The following is a 17,485-nucleotide window of genomic DNA, read 5'->3' as shown; positions in this document are numbered from 1 at the left end:
GCGAACATGGGCTTGGCTCCATGGAATGGGGATTTATGCAGTCCTATGGCACTCCTTCCCAAAATGTGGTAACTGCTCTCACTGTCAGTGTTTTCAGTGTTTTGTACCTGCTGGTATTTTTATCAGTGTGAGTTTAACCTAACTGCTGCTGTATTTGTTTAAGTACTGATTTACCTGTTCTAACATATTTCTGTTCCAACAGGGTACGTGAAGCTGCTATGACAAGTTTAATGAAAGTGACGCTTTTGCTGGTTCAGAATGAAGCAGAGTTAATTAATGCCAACATGTAAGCTACTTGTTCTCTTTATGTCTTATCTCTTACAATTACATTCCAGTCCATACAAGGAAGTATTGCTTATATGTTGTATACTTACTCCTCTGTTGAGCATATGGTACCTTTGATAGAAGTGCGTGGATTTTACACCATATTGGATGCTGGGAATGTTGTATCTGCATTTCAGAGAGGCTAACCTCCATGACAGAAAGTGGGCAGCATTCTCGCTTTACAAACAGAGTGCATCTGTGAGATTTGGTCTGTACTTGCAGCCTCTGTGCACATTGCCAGCGTTATTCACTTAAATAGAATAGGAATTCACCCGCTTACACAGAGCACTGCATCATTGATTTGGAATGCGGTGAAATGTTTTCATTTCTGTCATCTTTACAGAATTATTAACGAGGAATTACATTAAAAACAAAATTTGCACGGAGATTCAGATTTTTGGTTTCACGAGTATTTGTTCGTGTTCCTGGTAGTGAATGTGATTTTCAGTTGCAGCTTGAGGTGAAGCAAGATTGGTGATGGTTTATGGACAGAGCATGCCCATGTTGGCTGAATAGCTACGTGATTCCTAATTAATTAAGAGATTTACAAACAAGTGAATGACTGCTAGTTGGTGAATCAGATGCTTGGAAGGAAAGTGGTGGGTTCTATAGGAATGCAGTACTCAGCCAGTGCCTGTTGTCCAGGGGTTTCCTCCTGTTGGGCTTTTGCAGAAGTTATTCACGTCAGACTTAAAAGAGAATTCTTTCCAGCTTGATTGAAAGAGAAAGAATCACGTTTGCTTGGTGTTGGAGGTCTTGCTGTAGCTGAAAGAGTTCTAGCTCTTTCTGATGTCTTAGTTTTCCTTTTGAAGGTGTAAAGGGCCTTGTAGAACACGATTTCATAGTGGTGAGTATAATTATGGATGCAGGCTAATTGGGATACAGTTAAATAACTAACCAGAGCTGAATCCTCATTTGGGATGGGTGAATAGACCTTGTCCACTGGTATGTCTGCAGTTTTCTACTTGAAAATGTGCTTTTCCCAGGATTTGTGTTCTGTTTCCATCTGAAATGTTCATCCAGTCCTTAAAGCACCACTGTATGTTCCCAGATGAAAGGTGATATGTGAATATCAAATGCTATGTAACGTTAGAGTCGTGGCATTTTTTGATTGATACGTGGGAAACAAATCTGTAAAGGTTCTGTCACCATTTTCATTTCTTAATTCATCTGCATATTCATTACAAAGCATTAAACCAGACTTCTTTCATACTGCTATGATTTTGATATTGTTGCAGTGATTTAAATGCACATCCTACTCATTATATATGATGAATTGTTCTCTCTCTCTCTCTTTCTTTTATAGCTGCAAACAGATTATGTGCTGGCTGGCCCAACAATCAGCTGAGAAAATTGATAAGTTTCGAGCTCATGCAGGATCTGTGTTCCTTACCCTTTTACATTTTGACAGTCCTCCAGTTCCACACGTACCTCATCGAGAAGAACTGGAGAGGATATTTCCAAGGTAATAGATTGAAGGAGCTTTCCTAAATCAGTGGAAATAAAATGTTTGCTTTATTGGGAGTGTTTGGTTATGATTTTATAAGGAGAAGGGCATTACGCTGCTGAAGTCTTCCTCTGGATCAGCTCTCAATAATTTCTGAACCCACTGGCCAGTTTCATGGTAGATTAGGGGTGGTGGAAGTCATCTCTGCAGGGGTGGTTCGGTTTTAAGGAACTTCCAGAGGTCGAGTCCAGCTGTCTGAGTGCTTCAGAACTAACCAAAAATGAAGTCATATTATGAAGGGCATTATTCAAATGCCTCTTAAACACTGGAAGAAAGAGTAGTTGTTTTTTTAGCATAGGGAAAAGTGCTTTGGGAAAGAAACCTGTGGTTCTTATATCTGAATCAGGATGTGAAGTTGACACTGCTTCACTTTACTGGCTGTGACTTGTAGTCTTGGTGTTAATAAACCTCCTATAGCAATGACTGATTTGGGATTTTTAGGTATTTGAGACTTTCTTCACTTACGTTACTTGAGGATGAGGAGCTACTGTATGGAGATGGAAGTACTCACAGACAAAACTATTTTCTTCTTCCTTTTCCCCAGGTCAGAGGCAGAAACTCTAAACTGGAATGCTGCATCAGAAGCTTTCCCTCGAATCACCCAGCTCTTAGGTTTGCCTGCATACCAGTACTATGTGCTTTTGGGTCTCTCAGTGTCTGTTGGTGGATTAACAGAAACAACGGTAAGAAAGTAGAGTAGCTTTCCTGTTTGGTAGGAGGATGTATTTATTTAATGCCCGGTTTTAACCCTTGTTAAAAATATCCTTAAAAAAAACAACTACACAGGATATTAATTATTAGTTGTCAGCACGTGTTCACTGCATGTTTAGAAAATACACAATTTTTGTTTTGATGTGATTTCCTGAAAAGAGGTAGCAAGAAGTACATAACGAAGAGCTGCCTATCAAATGTCAAACCGCACGCTCTGAGCTTTGCAGTCTCTCCTTCATTCTTCTGAGTTCAGACTTCTCCCTTATCACTGGTTTTGGTAGTCCGTCATGCTGCCACAGTCTTCAGGACTTTATCATTTCAATTATCCTCCTGTCCTTCTCCTACGGTTCATGGTTTTTTCCAAATTACTTATTTCAAGGTATTTGGCTTGAAGCAGTTTTGTTACTTGGTTCAGCTGAACATGTAGTGCATGTGAAAACAGCATCCTGCAGTAAGAGCACAATTCTGTACACACTGCAGAGAAATACCGACCAGCAACAGAATATTTCGGTCTGTCTGTTAAACATTTCAGTTGCAGCAGTCCTCTAAGAGCTGCTGGTGCTCTAAAGCAGCAGTCAGTATGCTGTGAGTGTTCAGGCATTGCTAAATAAGAGTGCTGTCTGTAAATAAGTACATTGGAAGAGTGGTAGGTGGCAGGAAATGCAGTTTTTGTGGAGAGAACAGCTCCTGCTGCTCACAGGAGGAGGAGGTCACCGCTCTGCTGTCTCCTATGGCTGCCACTTCTCAGGCTTACCATGATTGTTTGGAGTACATCCAAGTGATGGGGTTTGCCTGGTGCCGTAGGTTTTGAATTTGTGATCCAGAGATTTCCATGTCCCCAGGGGTTTTGTGTAGCTGCGGATCTGGTGTCTGCAGCATCGTGTATTTAAGGCAATTTCGACAATTTTGATGTTTCTAAAATGTCCACTAATTCAATAGAAAGGGCTGTTTTTGAAAGTTTGAAAACATGTGTTTATTGGTCGGTGACAGTAATTAGTGGATAGACGATGTAACTCTTAGCAGATTTCTGTAACGTCAGACATGCACATGAAATTCAGCTGGCAGTCAAACAGCTAATTACTGGAGGCTCCACCAAAACCAGAGTTATTCTTGTAAGCATAAAAGGGGAGGAAAGTGGCGGGGGAGCAGACAGTCAGACTGCTACCAAGGTCAGATGAAAATTCTTATTCAACATTCTGTCTCTTTTCCTTCAGTTCTGTCTGTGCTCAGTTTTGTGATGTACAAACACTCTGGTGCCGGTAGCTGCCCTGCCTGCTGCCACCCAGCAGAGTATTTTAGGGAAACCTTCTGTGCTTCTTTCAGAATTGCAGTTTTGAGACGTTACCTTTCTGTGACCCTCTGCTTGTCATCAGCACTGAGTTCTTGTTCCAGTTCAGATATTCTCAGGGGGGTTGGCTCTAAAAGCAAAGTGACCTCATTCTTTTTTGAGCCAAATAGAAGTGCAGGAGAGGCTGGAAGTGCATGATTTTTACACTTGGGATTAAACAGTGTGTGGTGTTTTACGTTTAATACTTAAAATGTGATGTATAAATTAGAATTGATGACTCTCATAATGACTGGTGTTGGAAACGATTCCATCAAAGCCCATTGTGATCTTTGTTGAATATCCAGGGACTCATTTAAAACATGAGTGGACAATTTTAAGAGATGTTACTATTAAATCCATATGAAAGAAGCAAATTTAAAGACCTTAGGTAAAAGAAAAGGAGTATTCAGGTATGTGCTCTGCAGTACTGTGTGTGTTCTGCAATCACTTCTTTCTTCCCTTTCTCACTTAAGAAAACTGTACACAAAAGCACACATGGATATTGAAGTTAGAAAGTTCAGCTTTCTCGTATGCTGTATGGCCACGTGCTTTTGAATCTCAGTTTGCCTTTATGTCTCCTTGAGGTGTTGGTGGAAGGTGGCTGTTCTGTAGTTCGGTGGGCTCTGGCCTTTCTTCTGCAGTTAAAAGCTGCCCAGCAGTATATTTAAGGAGAGCAGCTCTTTAGTTCTTTATGTTTACTGAAATGTTCTGCATGGAGTCTCCTAAAGCTGCTGTGGTTGCTGAAAGCATTCCAGCTTGAGCACTTCAAGTGAGGGGGAAAAACAGAAGGTGTTGTTCCCTTTGGCATTCAGCAGCACTGCTGTGTGCACTGTCTGTGTAAAAGCATCCTCCAGCTGTACGTGCGGCCTGCAGTGCTGTGTGTTTCTTACAGCTGCATAAATATCCTCCCAGCACACAAGGATGTGAACTGAACAGCGGTGTTCTTTCTGCAGGTCACAACTGCTGTAGTTTCAGGGGTTGGGTTATAATTTCCTGATTGTTGAACCACATTACGTGCAAAATTTTGTCTGGTGATTCTCCTTTCCCCCATAGAGACTGCAGAACGTTTCTGGTTTGGGGTATGGTTGGGAGAAAACATCATTGGACCTTGAACAGATATGTTGGGACACATGGAAATATTGGGACATTTGTAGACGATACGAAAAGTGAGAACAGCATCCAGTTCTAAACCACCTGGTTATGGTGGATCGATGCATGTTGCATTTGAGCAAACAGCCTGAAATGCTGCTTTCCTAAGTGACAGCTCTGGCAAAATACACCTAAGAGTCATTTCTGGCATCCTTCTTTACAAAGAAATAGTGGGAGTTATATTCCTGCTTTCCTTGAAATATCCCTGACTCCAGTCTTAGTTATTGCCCTCCAAAGACTTGGTGAATTATGGGGTGTTCTGAGCAGAACGAAGGAGACACAGTTTTGCTTGTGCTAAAACTTGAATGATGTGCAGTATTTGTTTTTTTGTTATTGGGGTTAAAACAGGCAGCTGCCACTGCAGTGCTGTGCATTTGTCAGGATTAGAAATGATCCCAAACCAGTGTTACTGAGTGCTGACATCGTGCCTTCCACACGTGTTACAGGAATCTTTGCACTTTCTCTGTCTCAGTGCTCCTTTGAAGGCTGAAGAATTTCGCAGCCATCAGCAGATAAAAACGCTGCTCTTGTGGAAGCTCTTCCCATAGTTTCTCATTTGCCTTCTGTCTGTGCTGAGTTAGGTGCAGAACACTGAATGCTTTCCAGTTCTGCTGTTTTCCCCTCTCCCTAAAGCCAAACTTTTGGCCTCTATGCAGATGCTTTTTTCCTCCCTTACGTTCTGGAGTTGCTGTGTATTTCATTTATGGCACTGGATGCCTGTTGAGATACCAGGGCCTCTAAGGAGAGACCTTTAGGGCATGTGCGTCTCCAGAACATCTTCAGTGCTGTATTGTCCTTTCTCATCGTGCCCCACAGACGGCTTTATCAGTTCTGGCCAAGATAGGAATGCAAGCAAGCACAGCGCCTCTAGGAATCAGGCATCTGTAGAGCTGACAGGTTGCTGAGGTTCCAATGTTCAGCTGTAAATCAAATGCCTGAGCCCATTTCCTTTGAACAAATCCACCCAGTCACTGCCTCAAGGCTCTTTTTAGAAGTATTGTACTTCAGCTTTACAGCAAGCTGACTGGGAAATGTTTTTGTGACAGTTTATTTAGACACCTTCTTTATCCCGAGCTGTACATGCTTCTCCCATTGCTGTAGCTGCACATCTTAACGACCTCGCTCATACTTTTCCCCTGGTTCCAGCATTAAAATCCACAGTTTTACCATCAAATAAGGGTCCCTTTGAGCACCACTGCATTGGCCTGTGCTTCATTACCTCCTGCTGGCTGAAGTGATGGCAGAGCTGGGCCATGGCAAACCCTGTTCTGCTGTGTTTCCTAAGAACTAGTGCTCTGTGCACACCTTTACTTTGGTATGGCTTTATCTTCCTTCTGCAGTTTTTCTGCTTACCCTGCTGTGTCTCGGTTCTGCACAGCCTCCAAATGGGCCACGTGTAGCTCTGCCCTTTTCTTTTGCATAGAACAAACAGCTGAAGTAGCATCCTGTGCAGCATCCCAGGTGAGGACCTTGAATTGCCCTGAAGTTTAATTGCAAATAGTCCACAGGGACTGCACACAGCTGAACCTTAAACACGGTGCTGGAAGCTCCTGCTGCTGCTGCTCTGAAGCAGCTGATTCCCATCTGAATTTAAACCTTGTGTCCTTATTTCTGAGGTGGCTTTAATTTGTAACTGAGTTTGCTGCTGGCTTGTGCGCCCTGCTGGAAAACACTGCTGTGAGAGCCCACTGTGCTTTTCAGTCACATCACTTTGTTCAATAGATGTTACCCCTCAAACTTCTTGCTTCTAACTTCCAGATTCACAACTCTAGCATTATTTGAAGTACAGCAGGATGATGATAGTGCTGTAGGGAGGTTTTATTTTGAAAGACGGAAAACAAGGGATCTTTAATGTGGTCTTTTTTTTTTGCTACAATGGCAAAACTTGAAAAGGGTTAGAAAACCCACTGTGAACAAGGGTTAATGAAAGCAAAATATAATCTTCCTGTCACATGTTGGCACAGAATGCATGCGCTCAGCTGCTGTCAGGAGAGCAGCACAGGTGTGCAGCACAGCGGGTCGTTCCCTGAGCCCTTGTTCTGAGCTTTCTTCTGCTGCAGCTCCGGTACTCGGCACAGAGCCTCTTTGACTACATGAAGAAGATCCAGAACGATTCTAGCGCCATGGAGGGCTTCTGTGAGACACTGCTGAAGGTCTTCGAGGACAACCTGCGGAACGACCGGTAACTGTTTATGTATCTTGAATGCAACCATTTGAAGCTGCCTGAACCACATGAACCTGCTTTAATACCTTTGTTTGGTACAGCACGCCTCTATTGAAGCTTGTCATGAAGTGCTGGTAGAACATTTTGCATTTGCTGTAGTTCAATACGAGGCATAATGCTGTTTCTGTAGCGCAGTACTGGGGGTTACATATCACAGCATGCTGTGCAGTGCAGCCTGTGCTTCATTTCACATACCCATGAAGTACAACCACGATGTGAAGATTCTCCTTTGCAGGTGATTCTTCCTGGCAGTGTATTTCTCTAAGCCTGATGCACCAAACATGTTTAATAGGAGATTTTCCTATTGAACCAAATAGTTCTGCTGCCAGCAATAGATTGTATTTATAGTAATTTTGTTCTTTTTGCAGCTGTTGAAATAGAATCCATGCCTTTAGATTTTTCCACCTGGCATATTGTGTGTTGGTGTATTTGATAAGAGGGCTCTGTGACTTCTGATAACCCGATGGAATATGGTTAGAAGATATATGTATTTTTTCTACTGCTTTTAACTGTGTTTTCAGGACCCTGCCAGCTTAAACCAGGCATTTTGTTAATTAGTGCTTTTTCCTTTTGGCTGCAGCATGTCCCCCTCTCAGCCAAGGAGGATGATTTAGCCAACACACAGAAGTTACCAAGCAACCCTCCTCTGTGCAAATTAGAGTTCTAATTTAAAGATGTAGGTAGATAGGAAGTTTCTTTCTTTGCTTCTCATTAAAAATAGCATATATGTGTATGCCAGGACTTTTATTTACATTGGTAAATTCTTTTCTCTCATCAGGGTGTCTGTCCCTCTCCTGACAATGCTGGACCAGATGCTGGCAAACGGCTGTTTTGATATATTTACCACGCAGGGGAAGTAAGTTGCTGCCAATCTTTGTTTGTTTTTCACTTTGCAGTGGGTCTTTTAAATCTTGGGCTGATGCTGCTGAGTGTTGCTGTGGGTGTAAGCGCACAGCAGTCCACGTCTTTGTAGATATATAGGTGTAATGCTTAAATGGCAGCTGTGATAAGTTTTGGACCAGATAGCCTCAAAAGGGTCTTACTAAAATCTTTGACTCTCTTTCCAGTGTAGAAGTTGGTTCTTGGTTCATTGTTTAATGATCTGTATGTTAATCAAATTCACTTTGCTTATTTCACCTGGCAGGCTCAGGCCTGCATCAGAGCCCTTTTGCAGCATCCTAAACAGCATTGCTTTGTAGTACATTCCGTGCTGTGCTGGGATCCTTTAGCAGTGACAGGATCCTGTTGTGATGCTGTAAAACAGAATGCCTGCTGCCTCTTGCTTCCAAAACCTCACTGCTTTTCTTTATGTAACTCCAGAGAAGTTAACCAAGATTCCAATAGGAAAAGTAACAAAGCGGTGTCCCAGCTTTTCCACGCGGTGTTCTGCTTCTGGAGGGTATTTAGATCAGGAACGGGTAAATGTGAGGAAGGTACTCCAGTGTGACACCGTGGGTTTTTTGCCTGATTCAGAAGAGAATGATTTTAATTTCAGTGCTATGAAAATGCATTCCTCAAACTCTCCTGAGTGGCATCTTGGCACATGCACAGATCCATGTGCAGAGCTGCACAACGTGCGTGCTGCCCTCGTACAGTTTTTGTTGGTTTTTTTTTGAGTTCCTCATGGAACTCAAGTAAAAAATTATTTATTGCAGCCCAGTGGATCATTTTGATGCAAAGGGAATGAATGTTGGAATGAAGGACATGAACTGCAGGAACTAATTACCATATGAAAGGCTGCCCCTAAGGAAATCTGGAGATAGTAAGAGAATGTAGTTCCTGCATGTGATGATTTGTTGGTAATAGGCTACCTTGTGGTCAGGGTTGGTAACCATGAACTGTGTGCACTGTGTGCCGGGCGAGCCTGCAGTGCTGAGCTTTGCTGTGCTCTAAAAGGAGCCTCTGTGCAGCGTACTTTGCCATTTAACTGGGTCCAGAATTGTGTTTAGTACAATGTCTGCCTTTTCTTAGTTAGGCGTATGCCATCTGGCTGCAGTTAAGGGATGGATCCTGGCTCTGAGGCCCGTGCTGTTGGCTGACACCTACTTCTTTTTGCATAGAACGTGAACAAATGTGACTTCTGGGTCTGGATTCTTGAGTAGGACCAATTACCCAGGAACTGTGCCGCGAAAGTGCAGAAACAAAGCAAAATGAGCCTGACATTTCAGGCCCTGCTTTGTGGTGTGAAAGGCCGCTGGTGCATTGTGCTATGGAAGCCTTTATATAATGTCATCCTGGCTCCCATTTCTTCCCTTTTCTGCGTTTTTTCCCAGTTGTGCTGAGTGGAATACAAGGGGACTCAGGCTGTAGCATGGCCTGCACCAGCACTGTGCTTATACCAGCTGCTAAACAGTTAACTGCCACTTCATGAGAAATAATGCTTACAGGTGCACTTTGAGTTTTTACATGGACATTTTAAATAATAATAAACCTGCCCAAAGCAGGTCACACTGTACGTGAATTTAACTGGGCTTGATGGCTGTTGGCTGGATCCCTTTGCTGCTCATTGGGAGCTCAGTGCACAGCTGTAGCAAAGTGCCACACAGTGTCACCCCCATCTCACAGAGGGGTTTTCCTGCCTCCTCACACCATGGCTTATGAAGTCCAAAATGCACAGCGTTGCCTGTCTGCCACAGCTCTTAGATGGACCTCACTGCATCGTGACAGTCTGTGTGCAACAGGGCAGGCAGACCGCTGCGGGTTTCCCCTCTTACTGCATTGTGAGTGCCTGTGGTTACAGTGCTCTGTGGGATCCGTGGTTGTAGTGCCGGGCTCTTTCTGTGCCGAGACCCTGCTGGACCTCGCAGGGAGGTGAAATCACTGTAAGCCCCTTGCTGGTGGGTTCAAAACAAACCAGCTTTGGTGCCACTGAGGTACTCAGAAGGCCATCAGGAGCAGCTCTGTAGCTGTGCTTGGCTTAGCTTGAAGCTGAGTCATTTTGCCTGCTGTTCCTCAGGCTGTTACTTCTCTCTCATTCTGCACGTCCAGCAGCAGAAGTTCCTCTCCTGCACTTGGCAGCAATGTTCAGGGTTATTTCAGCACGTTATTTCAGTCAGCGTTGTGCTTCCAAACTGTGCCAAAATGAGGAGAGTGGCTGTGGATGCCCCATCCCTGCAGGTGCTCAAGGCCAGGCTGGATGGGGCCCTGGGCAGCCTGGTCTGGTGTTAAATGTGGAGGTTGGGGGCACTGCATGGAGCTGGGGGTTGGAGCTCCATGATCCTTGAGGTCCCTTCCAACCCAGGCCATTCTATGAAGGGCCAGCTCCCTGCTGGTGGTGGGATGAGGAGTAGGGAGAGATGTCCCCACTGACAGGGAGTAGGGAGTAGTGTAGGGAGTCTGCTTTGGCAGGGGGGTTGGACTCGATGATCTCTAGAGGTCCCTTCCAACCCCTACAATTCTGTGATTCTGTGATTCTGACTGCACACCATGATGTCTGTGATTACGTGCTTCTGTGCATTTTACCAGAAGCAGCAATACTCAGTGCCCAGTAAAGCACAGTGCAAAGGAGCACGGCAGCAGCTGAGCTCTGGTTCACAGGCACCCCAGCTGATGTCCCAGGCCTTCCTGCAGTGCCATGTGTGACACCATGGAAAGGTGCACACGCTGATTTGTGTCCCCAGACGTGGACTCTGTTTCTGCTGGCACTGTGACCACACAGAAGAAGGAATTTTCTCAATTTCCTTTAAGGGGGCCAAGCAATTGGAGTCATTTGAGATCATACGTAGGTTAGGTGCAGTTATTGCAAATGTGAAGTTGGCAAATGACGGTGCATGTGTTTTAAACACAAAGTGCTGCACATAAGGTTACTTGTGCTAAATTTATTCCAGATGCTCTTGTTCCATTGGTCTCTTTGTTGCTCTGCTCCTCCACGTTGTTGAACCAGATTAAAATCTCACCTAATTCACTGTCCCAGCTGTTCTGTGCTGAAAGCCAGGCATGCATTGCAGGTATTGTAGTTAGCTGTCCACACAATGTCTTTGTGTAATTGTGGGGGAGCGGGAGGAAGGGCAATTCCACCACCATAAGAAAAAAGCCTGTCTTAACAAAGCAGATGCTCCCCCCTCATCCATGCAGACAAACCAATGTGTGTAGACACACGGAGGCTCATTCAGAGTGATGCCTTTCTCCTGAGGTGTTTCTCATGCAGTTACTTTCGGCACTTCTCTTAGTCCTCAGAATGTGGAAGCAGCGCTGTGTGGCCTTGGGCAATGGATGGCATCCAGTGGGAGTGTTTTCAATCAGCCTTGCTGAGCCATGCGCTCCTGAGAGCCGCTATCAGCTCCAAAAACTTTTGTGTTGCCTCGGTGCCAACTCTGTCAATGTGTCAGCTTTTCTCTCTGTGTGTTTCTCAGGACAATGTTCAGTGTTCTTTAGCTTCATGGAGCACAGTTTGCTGTTCATGTTTTTAACCAGGTCCATATTTGCCACTGTATGCCAGCATTTTGCTGGGATCTATTTTGTATTTCATTAAAAAATACTTTGTTCCTGTCTGGAAAACTACACGTAACAAGGCTCATTCACTTAATGTCATCCCTCTAACCATCTTCTTTTGTTGTTTTAGATGTACTGCTGTGCAGCACATTACATACAACTGCCATTTTGAACAGTTTATATCCACGGTTTTGAGTCACGGTAGCAGAAAATAAATGTCCGGGCTGCTGCTTTACAAACACAGTGCAGTGCGATTTGCAAGCTGTGCCATCCAGTCTCTGTATTCAGTAGCCAAAGATGAAATAGGTTGGGTTTGGTTTTTTCTTTTTGCATCTATTGCACTTCAGCTTTGAGTGCAGTGAGTAAAAGATTAAATAATTTGTACTGAAATAAAAGTAATATTCCCTCTTTGCTTTTCTCTAATAGGTCCTTGAAATAACACTAACAATACTTGTGTTTGTACGAGTGTCTGGGAAAGAGCTGTGAGAATTGCATTTCCCAGCCTGCACTGAAAAATAAAAAGAATTTGCTGCTCACTCTATTTAAAGATGGCTTCATGACTGCTCTGCTGAGCAGAACTGCAAGCCCTGTGTTTAATTACGTTGTCTGGAGTCGCTAAAGGAATCCGGGCTTAAAGGCTGGTGGAGTATTTAAGAACAATGTTTATCCCCTTTTGTGGAAAGTTTGGTTAAGACCTTATTGGGACCACCAGGGCACCACAGCGTTACGTGGAGCACTGCACTTCTTACGGGGTGCTTTAATTCCTGGCTCAGTGTTTCTGATCGCACGGTGTGATGCAGTAAACACAAGCCCTGGCCAGCTGGTTCTTAGGCACGGATGGAATGGATTATGAGAAACATAATTCACTCCTCAGCATGCAGGTAACGTAGTTCATACGAATTGCTTCGCTTCCATTAAAAGAAAAATGGCCTTGTAATGTGGTGGTGGCCAGACTAAGCTGTGCTCAGCAAAAGCCCAGCTCAGGCAGGGTGTGCCGCTGTGCAAGGAGCTGCAAACAGCTCTGGGCAGTGTCTTTCTTCTCTTTTGAATGTTAATTTGTCATCTTTACAATCATTAAATGTATTTGAAATTCTGTGGCAACCCTTTTCTCCTTTTCTCTTTCCCCTTTCCAGCCATCCATTTCCAGTGAAGTTACTTCACCTTTGTAAAGAAGAGATCAAAAGATCCAAAGACATCCGGAAGCTTCGCTCCAGCATAGGAGTGTGAGTCACGGTCAGATAAACAAAGCACATCTTCTGTCTGCTTGTGGGGATGCACCATTTGTAGTAAGGATGTAGATGAAAAATGCATACAGATACATGGGATAGAAAGTGAAGTGGTTGCTCAAACCCACGTGAAGGATCTGAAAAGTATTCGCTGCTCTTAAAATGTTGATGATGTTTTTGAAGGGGATGGCAGACACTCCTTACTGCTTGTAGAGCTCAGTTCAGGTGCTGCCAATGGAAGGAACCTAAAATTGAGCAGATCTCACAGGTTCACCAGAAATGGCTGATAGCACCAGCAAAATTATTACCTGGTTTTAGGGAGGAAGAAAACCAACACGTGGTTCAGATAGCAGAGAGAGGAAACCAAAATGGATGAGGGCACATAAAGACAAAGCACTGCGAAGCTGGATGAATGCTCAGTGGTAGAACTGACTTTAATTTCATTTCTTTATTGACGATATTTTAAGACTGCAAGAATGCCTACAATGAAAAGGAATCCCTGGCCTTGTCTTTCACTCTTACCTACGTGATCTTCTGTTTTATGTGAGAGAGTCTGATTTGAGATGCGAGTCTTTGTGCAGAGAGTTGGGGCTGCCTTCAGTAGCTTTAAAACCACATCTGTATTTGGCATAAATGTGTGGCATCTCAGTAACCCTTAAGAACTTCAGCGCACTCCCTGTCAGTGTTTGCTTTCCCACAGCTGAGCTTTCCTGGGGACAGCAATGCTTCAGTCTCTCCCTGTTGTTTCTTCTAATCAGCACCTTCATTCTGATCCTCAAAACGAACTTCCACAGTTACAGCACCAACAACTATCACTCAAGATCTGTATTTTCTTGTGCTTTTCAGGTTTTGTGGCCTGATTCAATTTCAAGGAGATATGAGAGAGAAAGTTTTGTTTCAGCTGCTTCTCCTCCTTTGCCATCCATTTCCTGTGGTAAGTCTTGAACACATTTCATGGTATCCATTACTTTATTCAATATATATCAAGTTTAAAAAAGAAATTACGAATGTTTCTGTAATGTGCTTTGAAGAGATGGTGATGTAATACTGGGGTTTATTTCTCAAGGGTCTGCTCTCTGCTGTGCTGCCACCTGAGGCAGGTTCAGGAACTGAAACAGGGCTCAAAAAACGAGCTTCTCCTTCTGAGGATGTGCAGGAGAGGATTCAGTGCGGGACAGCACCACATTGCAGTTGGTTGGTTGGGGTTTTTTTTTGGCTCTGTGAAGTTTATGGGAGCCCAGACTGATGGCTGCTGTGGCAGCTGAACCCAACAATGAGCTTCCAATGGCACTGCTGTTCAGGACTTCAGCTGGGAATGCTGGCGGGCGTACCTGTGAGGATGGGCAGCAGCAGCAGTCAGGTAGTGCAGGAGCAGCCAGGGCTGTCAGATAATAGTTGCGAGGGCACATAAAAATGTGGAAATCAATGAGGGATTGAAGTGGTTTGAGAAAGCACTGTGTGCCCTGGTTTGTGGCCAATACAAACTTTCACTGTTTGTTCTAGCATTGATTCCGTCTGTGTTCAGGGCAGAACGATGTGGTGCTCAGCAAAGTCAGATCCTTTGGCACGAGCATTTCCATGCTGTGTTCCCTTGCTACAGGATGAGAACTTACAGGAGGGGCAATGTAAGAACTGAAGATAAATCATGTCATGTTTTACATCATAAATATATTATCTTTTTATAGAGCAGTCAATTTAAATTGGCACCACTGCTCAGGAAATAAGCCTGTAATTTCTTTGCCTCCCTTTAGTTGCCATCAGGCTTTCTTTAAAAAAAATAAGAATTTGTTCCTGTTTTGCAGTCTTTCTTTCAGTCTCTTTCCATGTGTTGCATCTCAGGAACGAGCCTTACTTGCTTTTTCTTTATGCACATCACATTGCAACTCAACTGCTCTGGGAAAAAAGACCTGAGTAACTGCAGCTGGATGTGGAGTCTTAACAGCTGGTATTACCTGCAGCATCATCTGCCTCCAGGCAGCTCTTGGAGTTTCACTGGCTTACAGTCTCTGGGATGAGGGACACGACAATCTGGATACTTTACTAAAGCTTCCTCTGCCTCTTCCATGTAGATACGGAAAACAACAGCCAGTCAAGTGTATGAAATGTTGATAACCTACAGTGAAGTAGTGGATCCTGCCATTATAGACGAGGTCATGGCCATCCTCAGCGAGATTAACTGGTAAGTGAATAACAGCTCCAATAGTTCTTGTACCACTGAAGTTGAATGAAAAACATCCCCACCTTTAAAGACTGCAGGTAAGGAAGCTGCACTGACCGTAATAACTCAGTGTTAAGTGTTTAATTCTGGTAGGATTTTGGATGAGAAAAGATCAGTGCAAGCTGTAAACAGCAATTAACTGAAATGTCATTGATCAGATTTCACCTGAGCTCAAGTTGCCCCTCACTGCCTCAAGAGTAACAGAGGATGTCAAGAATGTATGTCATATATATTATTATATTAACTGTTTTTTTTCTTCATTGATATTTCTTGGAATTGAAATAAGCTCAGATATGTTTGAAGAACAATCACACCTTAATGCTGTAGTTCACCTGCTTACATTACTGAACTTGTATTTAATTTCCAGCTTGTTTCTGCATTTGAGCTTTGCCATTTCTGAGCTGTGACTGCCTGCCTTATCCACTGCACTGAGATTAAAGATGAAGGACTGGTTTACTTAAAACTTAATTGTTTTATCGTGTTAATTCGAACTGTTTACAAAGGAAGATAGATGAGTCATTGCTGAGTGTCACACAGAGCCGTTCTCAGTGCTAAAACACAGTAATTGCAGCAGTAAAATAAGCACCAGCATCAGGAAGCCAAATGAGAGCTAAATATTTGGGGAAGACAGCAGTTACTGGGATGTGCATTCTTGTAGCATTTTCTTTGCTAGAATTACAGACCGTTAATCATTCAGCTGTACAATTCCAAGTTTAAACAAACAATTGTGCTGTAAATAATCACATTTTGTTTAGCTACAGGAAAGTTTCCAGTATTAAATGTGGCATTTCCAGTATTAAATGTAGCATGTCATGATTTACTGATGGGTGCTGGTGGGTCTCCTTGATGGGTGGACATGACAATCTTGGAGGTCTTTGCCACCCTTGACCATTCTACAATCCTCAATTGTCCCAAGTGCCCAAATATTTATATGCATATTATACAGGGTATTTTTAATTAATTAACTTAACCTTGAACTTTTGCTTTTTCCCTGTTTCTGGAGTCGGTTGGGAGTTGAACTGGTCACTGCCAGTTCTGGAGGAGCTCGGTGTGTATCTCTGGTTTATCTGGCTTGAAATGGTGCAAAAAGCTGACATTATTCTTAAGATGCGATGTCACAAGAACATCCAGCTTGAAATACACTGGAAAGAACAAACATTTGTATAGTGATAAAATAGAAAATGGGGAGCTCACACAGCCAGCATTGGGGCTTATTTTGAAGTGACTGGAATTTGCTGCTTTGTGCAGGGAAGCTGAAGTAGCAGAGCTACGAGAGAAGCGCAACCACCTCTGTGACCTGATGAAGGTGCCCAAACCACAGCTGGTAACCAAGGTAAGGCACAGCAGCACTCCTGAGCCTTTTGAAGGCAGCTTTGCAATGATTGATTGTTCCAGTAAGGATATTTCTAAGTGCCACAGATGTAGTTCTTCACAGGTTCATGAATGCAGGAATGTGCTCACAGCTCACTACACAGTGTGTGGAATTGCTGAAGACTTTTCTCTTAAGCCCTTCCAATTCCATTTCTTGAAAGCATTCCAGCCTTGCAGTGTGGCATCTTACTCTGACAGAATGCAAGAATGAAATAATACTGCACAGATGTTTTAAAAACGGTTTGACTGCCCTTTTTGGGGAAGAAAAAAGGGTAGCAGCATCCCACTGCATATTAATAGCAAAACTGTAACGTGTGCTGCTGGTCCTGTCACAGAACTCTAACACAGAGGATGTATTTTGGAGGTTAACTCGTTCATAAGACAACATTACATCAGGCATAGATTTTTTTTCCACCTTAATGCAGTCAGTTTGGAACTGCCCATCTGCTCAGCAATTTTGCCTTACCAGCTGTGAGAGCTGGTTCTGTTCTGCTATTTAAAGGTGAGGCTCAAAAGATAAGTAAGAAACATAGAAGGAAAACAATCAGGTCTTGCCATGTTCATCTCAAGCACTAAATTACTGGATAACAGCAGGAACTTTTCCAGGTGTAGGCGATGAAATTCAGCGTGGCAGAGTCCTTCCTCCTTTCTGAACTTACCCAGCAATGGTAAAAGTGGGAATTCCTTTATGAGACAGCACTGCTGTCAAACAGCATTCCTAGTTGGAAGATGTCAAGGTTTATTTAACAGTGTGGGAAGCAAATGCTCGTTTTCCTTCAGGAAAGCCTCAATACTTTAAAAGCAGGGAGCCCTCACAGTTCTGCACAGAACCGACCTGGAGAACTGTCAGAGTTTGCTCTAAAAGTGACACTCAGTGAACCTGACAGACTTGTCACAGCTGTCCCCATGCAGCCAGCAGCTCCCAGACAGGAGCTCACGTATCCTGAGAACAGGCAGTAACAGAGAACGCCAAGTAAAATGTTATCAAAAGATGGAT

The 17,485-nt window shown here is 43.5% G+C and overlaps 1 protein-coding gene across 1 annotated transcript in view; it reads left to right on the top strand.

The window, feature by feature from the left end:
- TBCD (tubulin folding cofactor D) overlaps window positions 1-17,485 on the top strand; it is a 101,897-nt gene that overhangs the window by 83,862 nt on the left and 550 nt on the right. The window contains exons 30-38 of the mRNA XM_072351666.1: window positions 203-286; window positions 1,631-1,789; window positions 2,376-2,514; window positions 7,079-7,200; window positions 8,021-8,098; window positions 12,807-12,896; window positions 13,746-13,833; window positions 14,969-15,078; window positions 16,366-16,450. Coding sequence (XP_072207767.1) covers window positions 203-286; window positions 1,631-1,789; window positions 2,376-2,514; window positions 7,079-7,200; window positions 8,021-8,098; window positions 12,807-12,896; window positions 13,746-13,833; window positions 14,969-15,078; window positions 16,366-16,450 — 955 coding nt within the window. The remainder of the gene's footprint in view (window positions 1-202; window positions 287-1,630; window positions 1,790-2,375; window positions 2,515-7,078; window positions 7,201-8,020; window positions 8,099-12,806; window positions 12,897-13,745; window positions 13,834-14,968; window positions 15,079-16,365; window positions 16,451-17,485) is intronic.

This window comes from Excalfactoria chinensis, chromosome 17, assembly GCF_039878825.1.
Source record: "Excalfactoria chinensis isolate bCotChi1 chromosome 17, bCotChi1.hap2, whole genome shotgun sequence".
Classification (NCBI taxonomy): domain Eukaryota; kingdom Metazoa; phylum Chordata; class Aves; order Galliformes; family Phasianidae; genus Excalfactoria; species Excalfactoria chinensis.
Note: the sequence above shows the minus strand (reverse complement) of the source record. Positions and strands in the feature narration are given on the sequence as shown.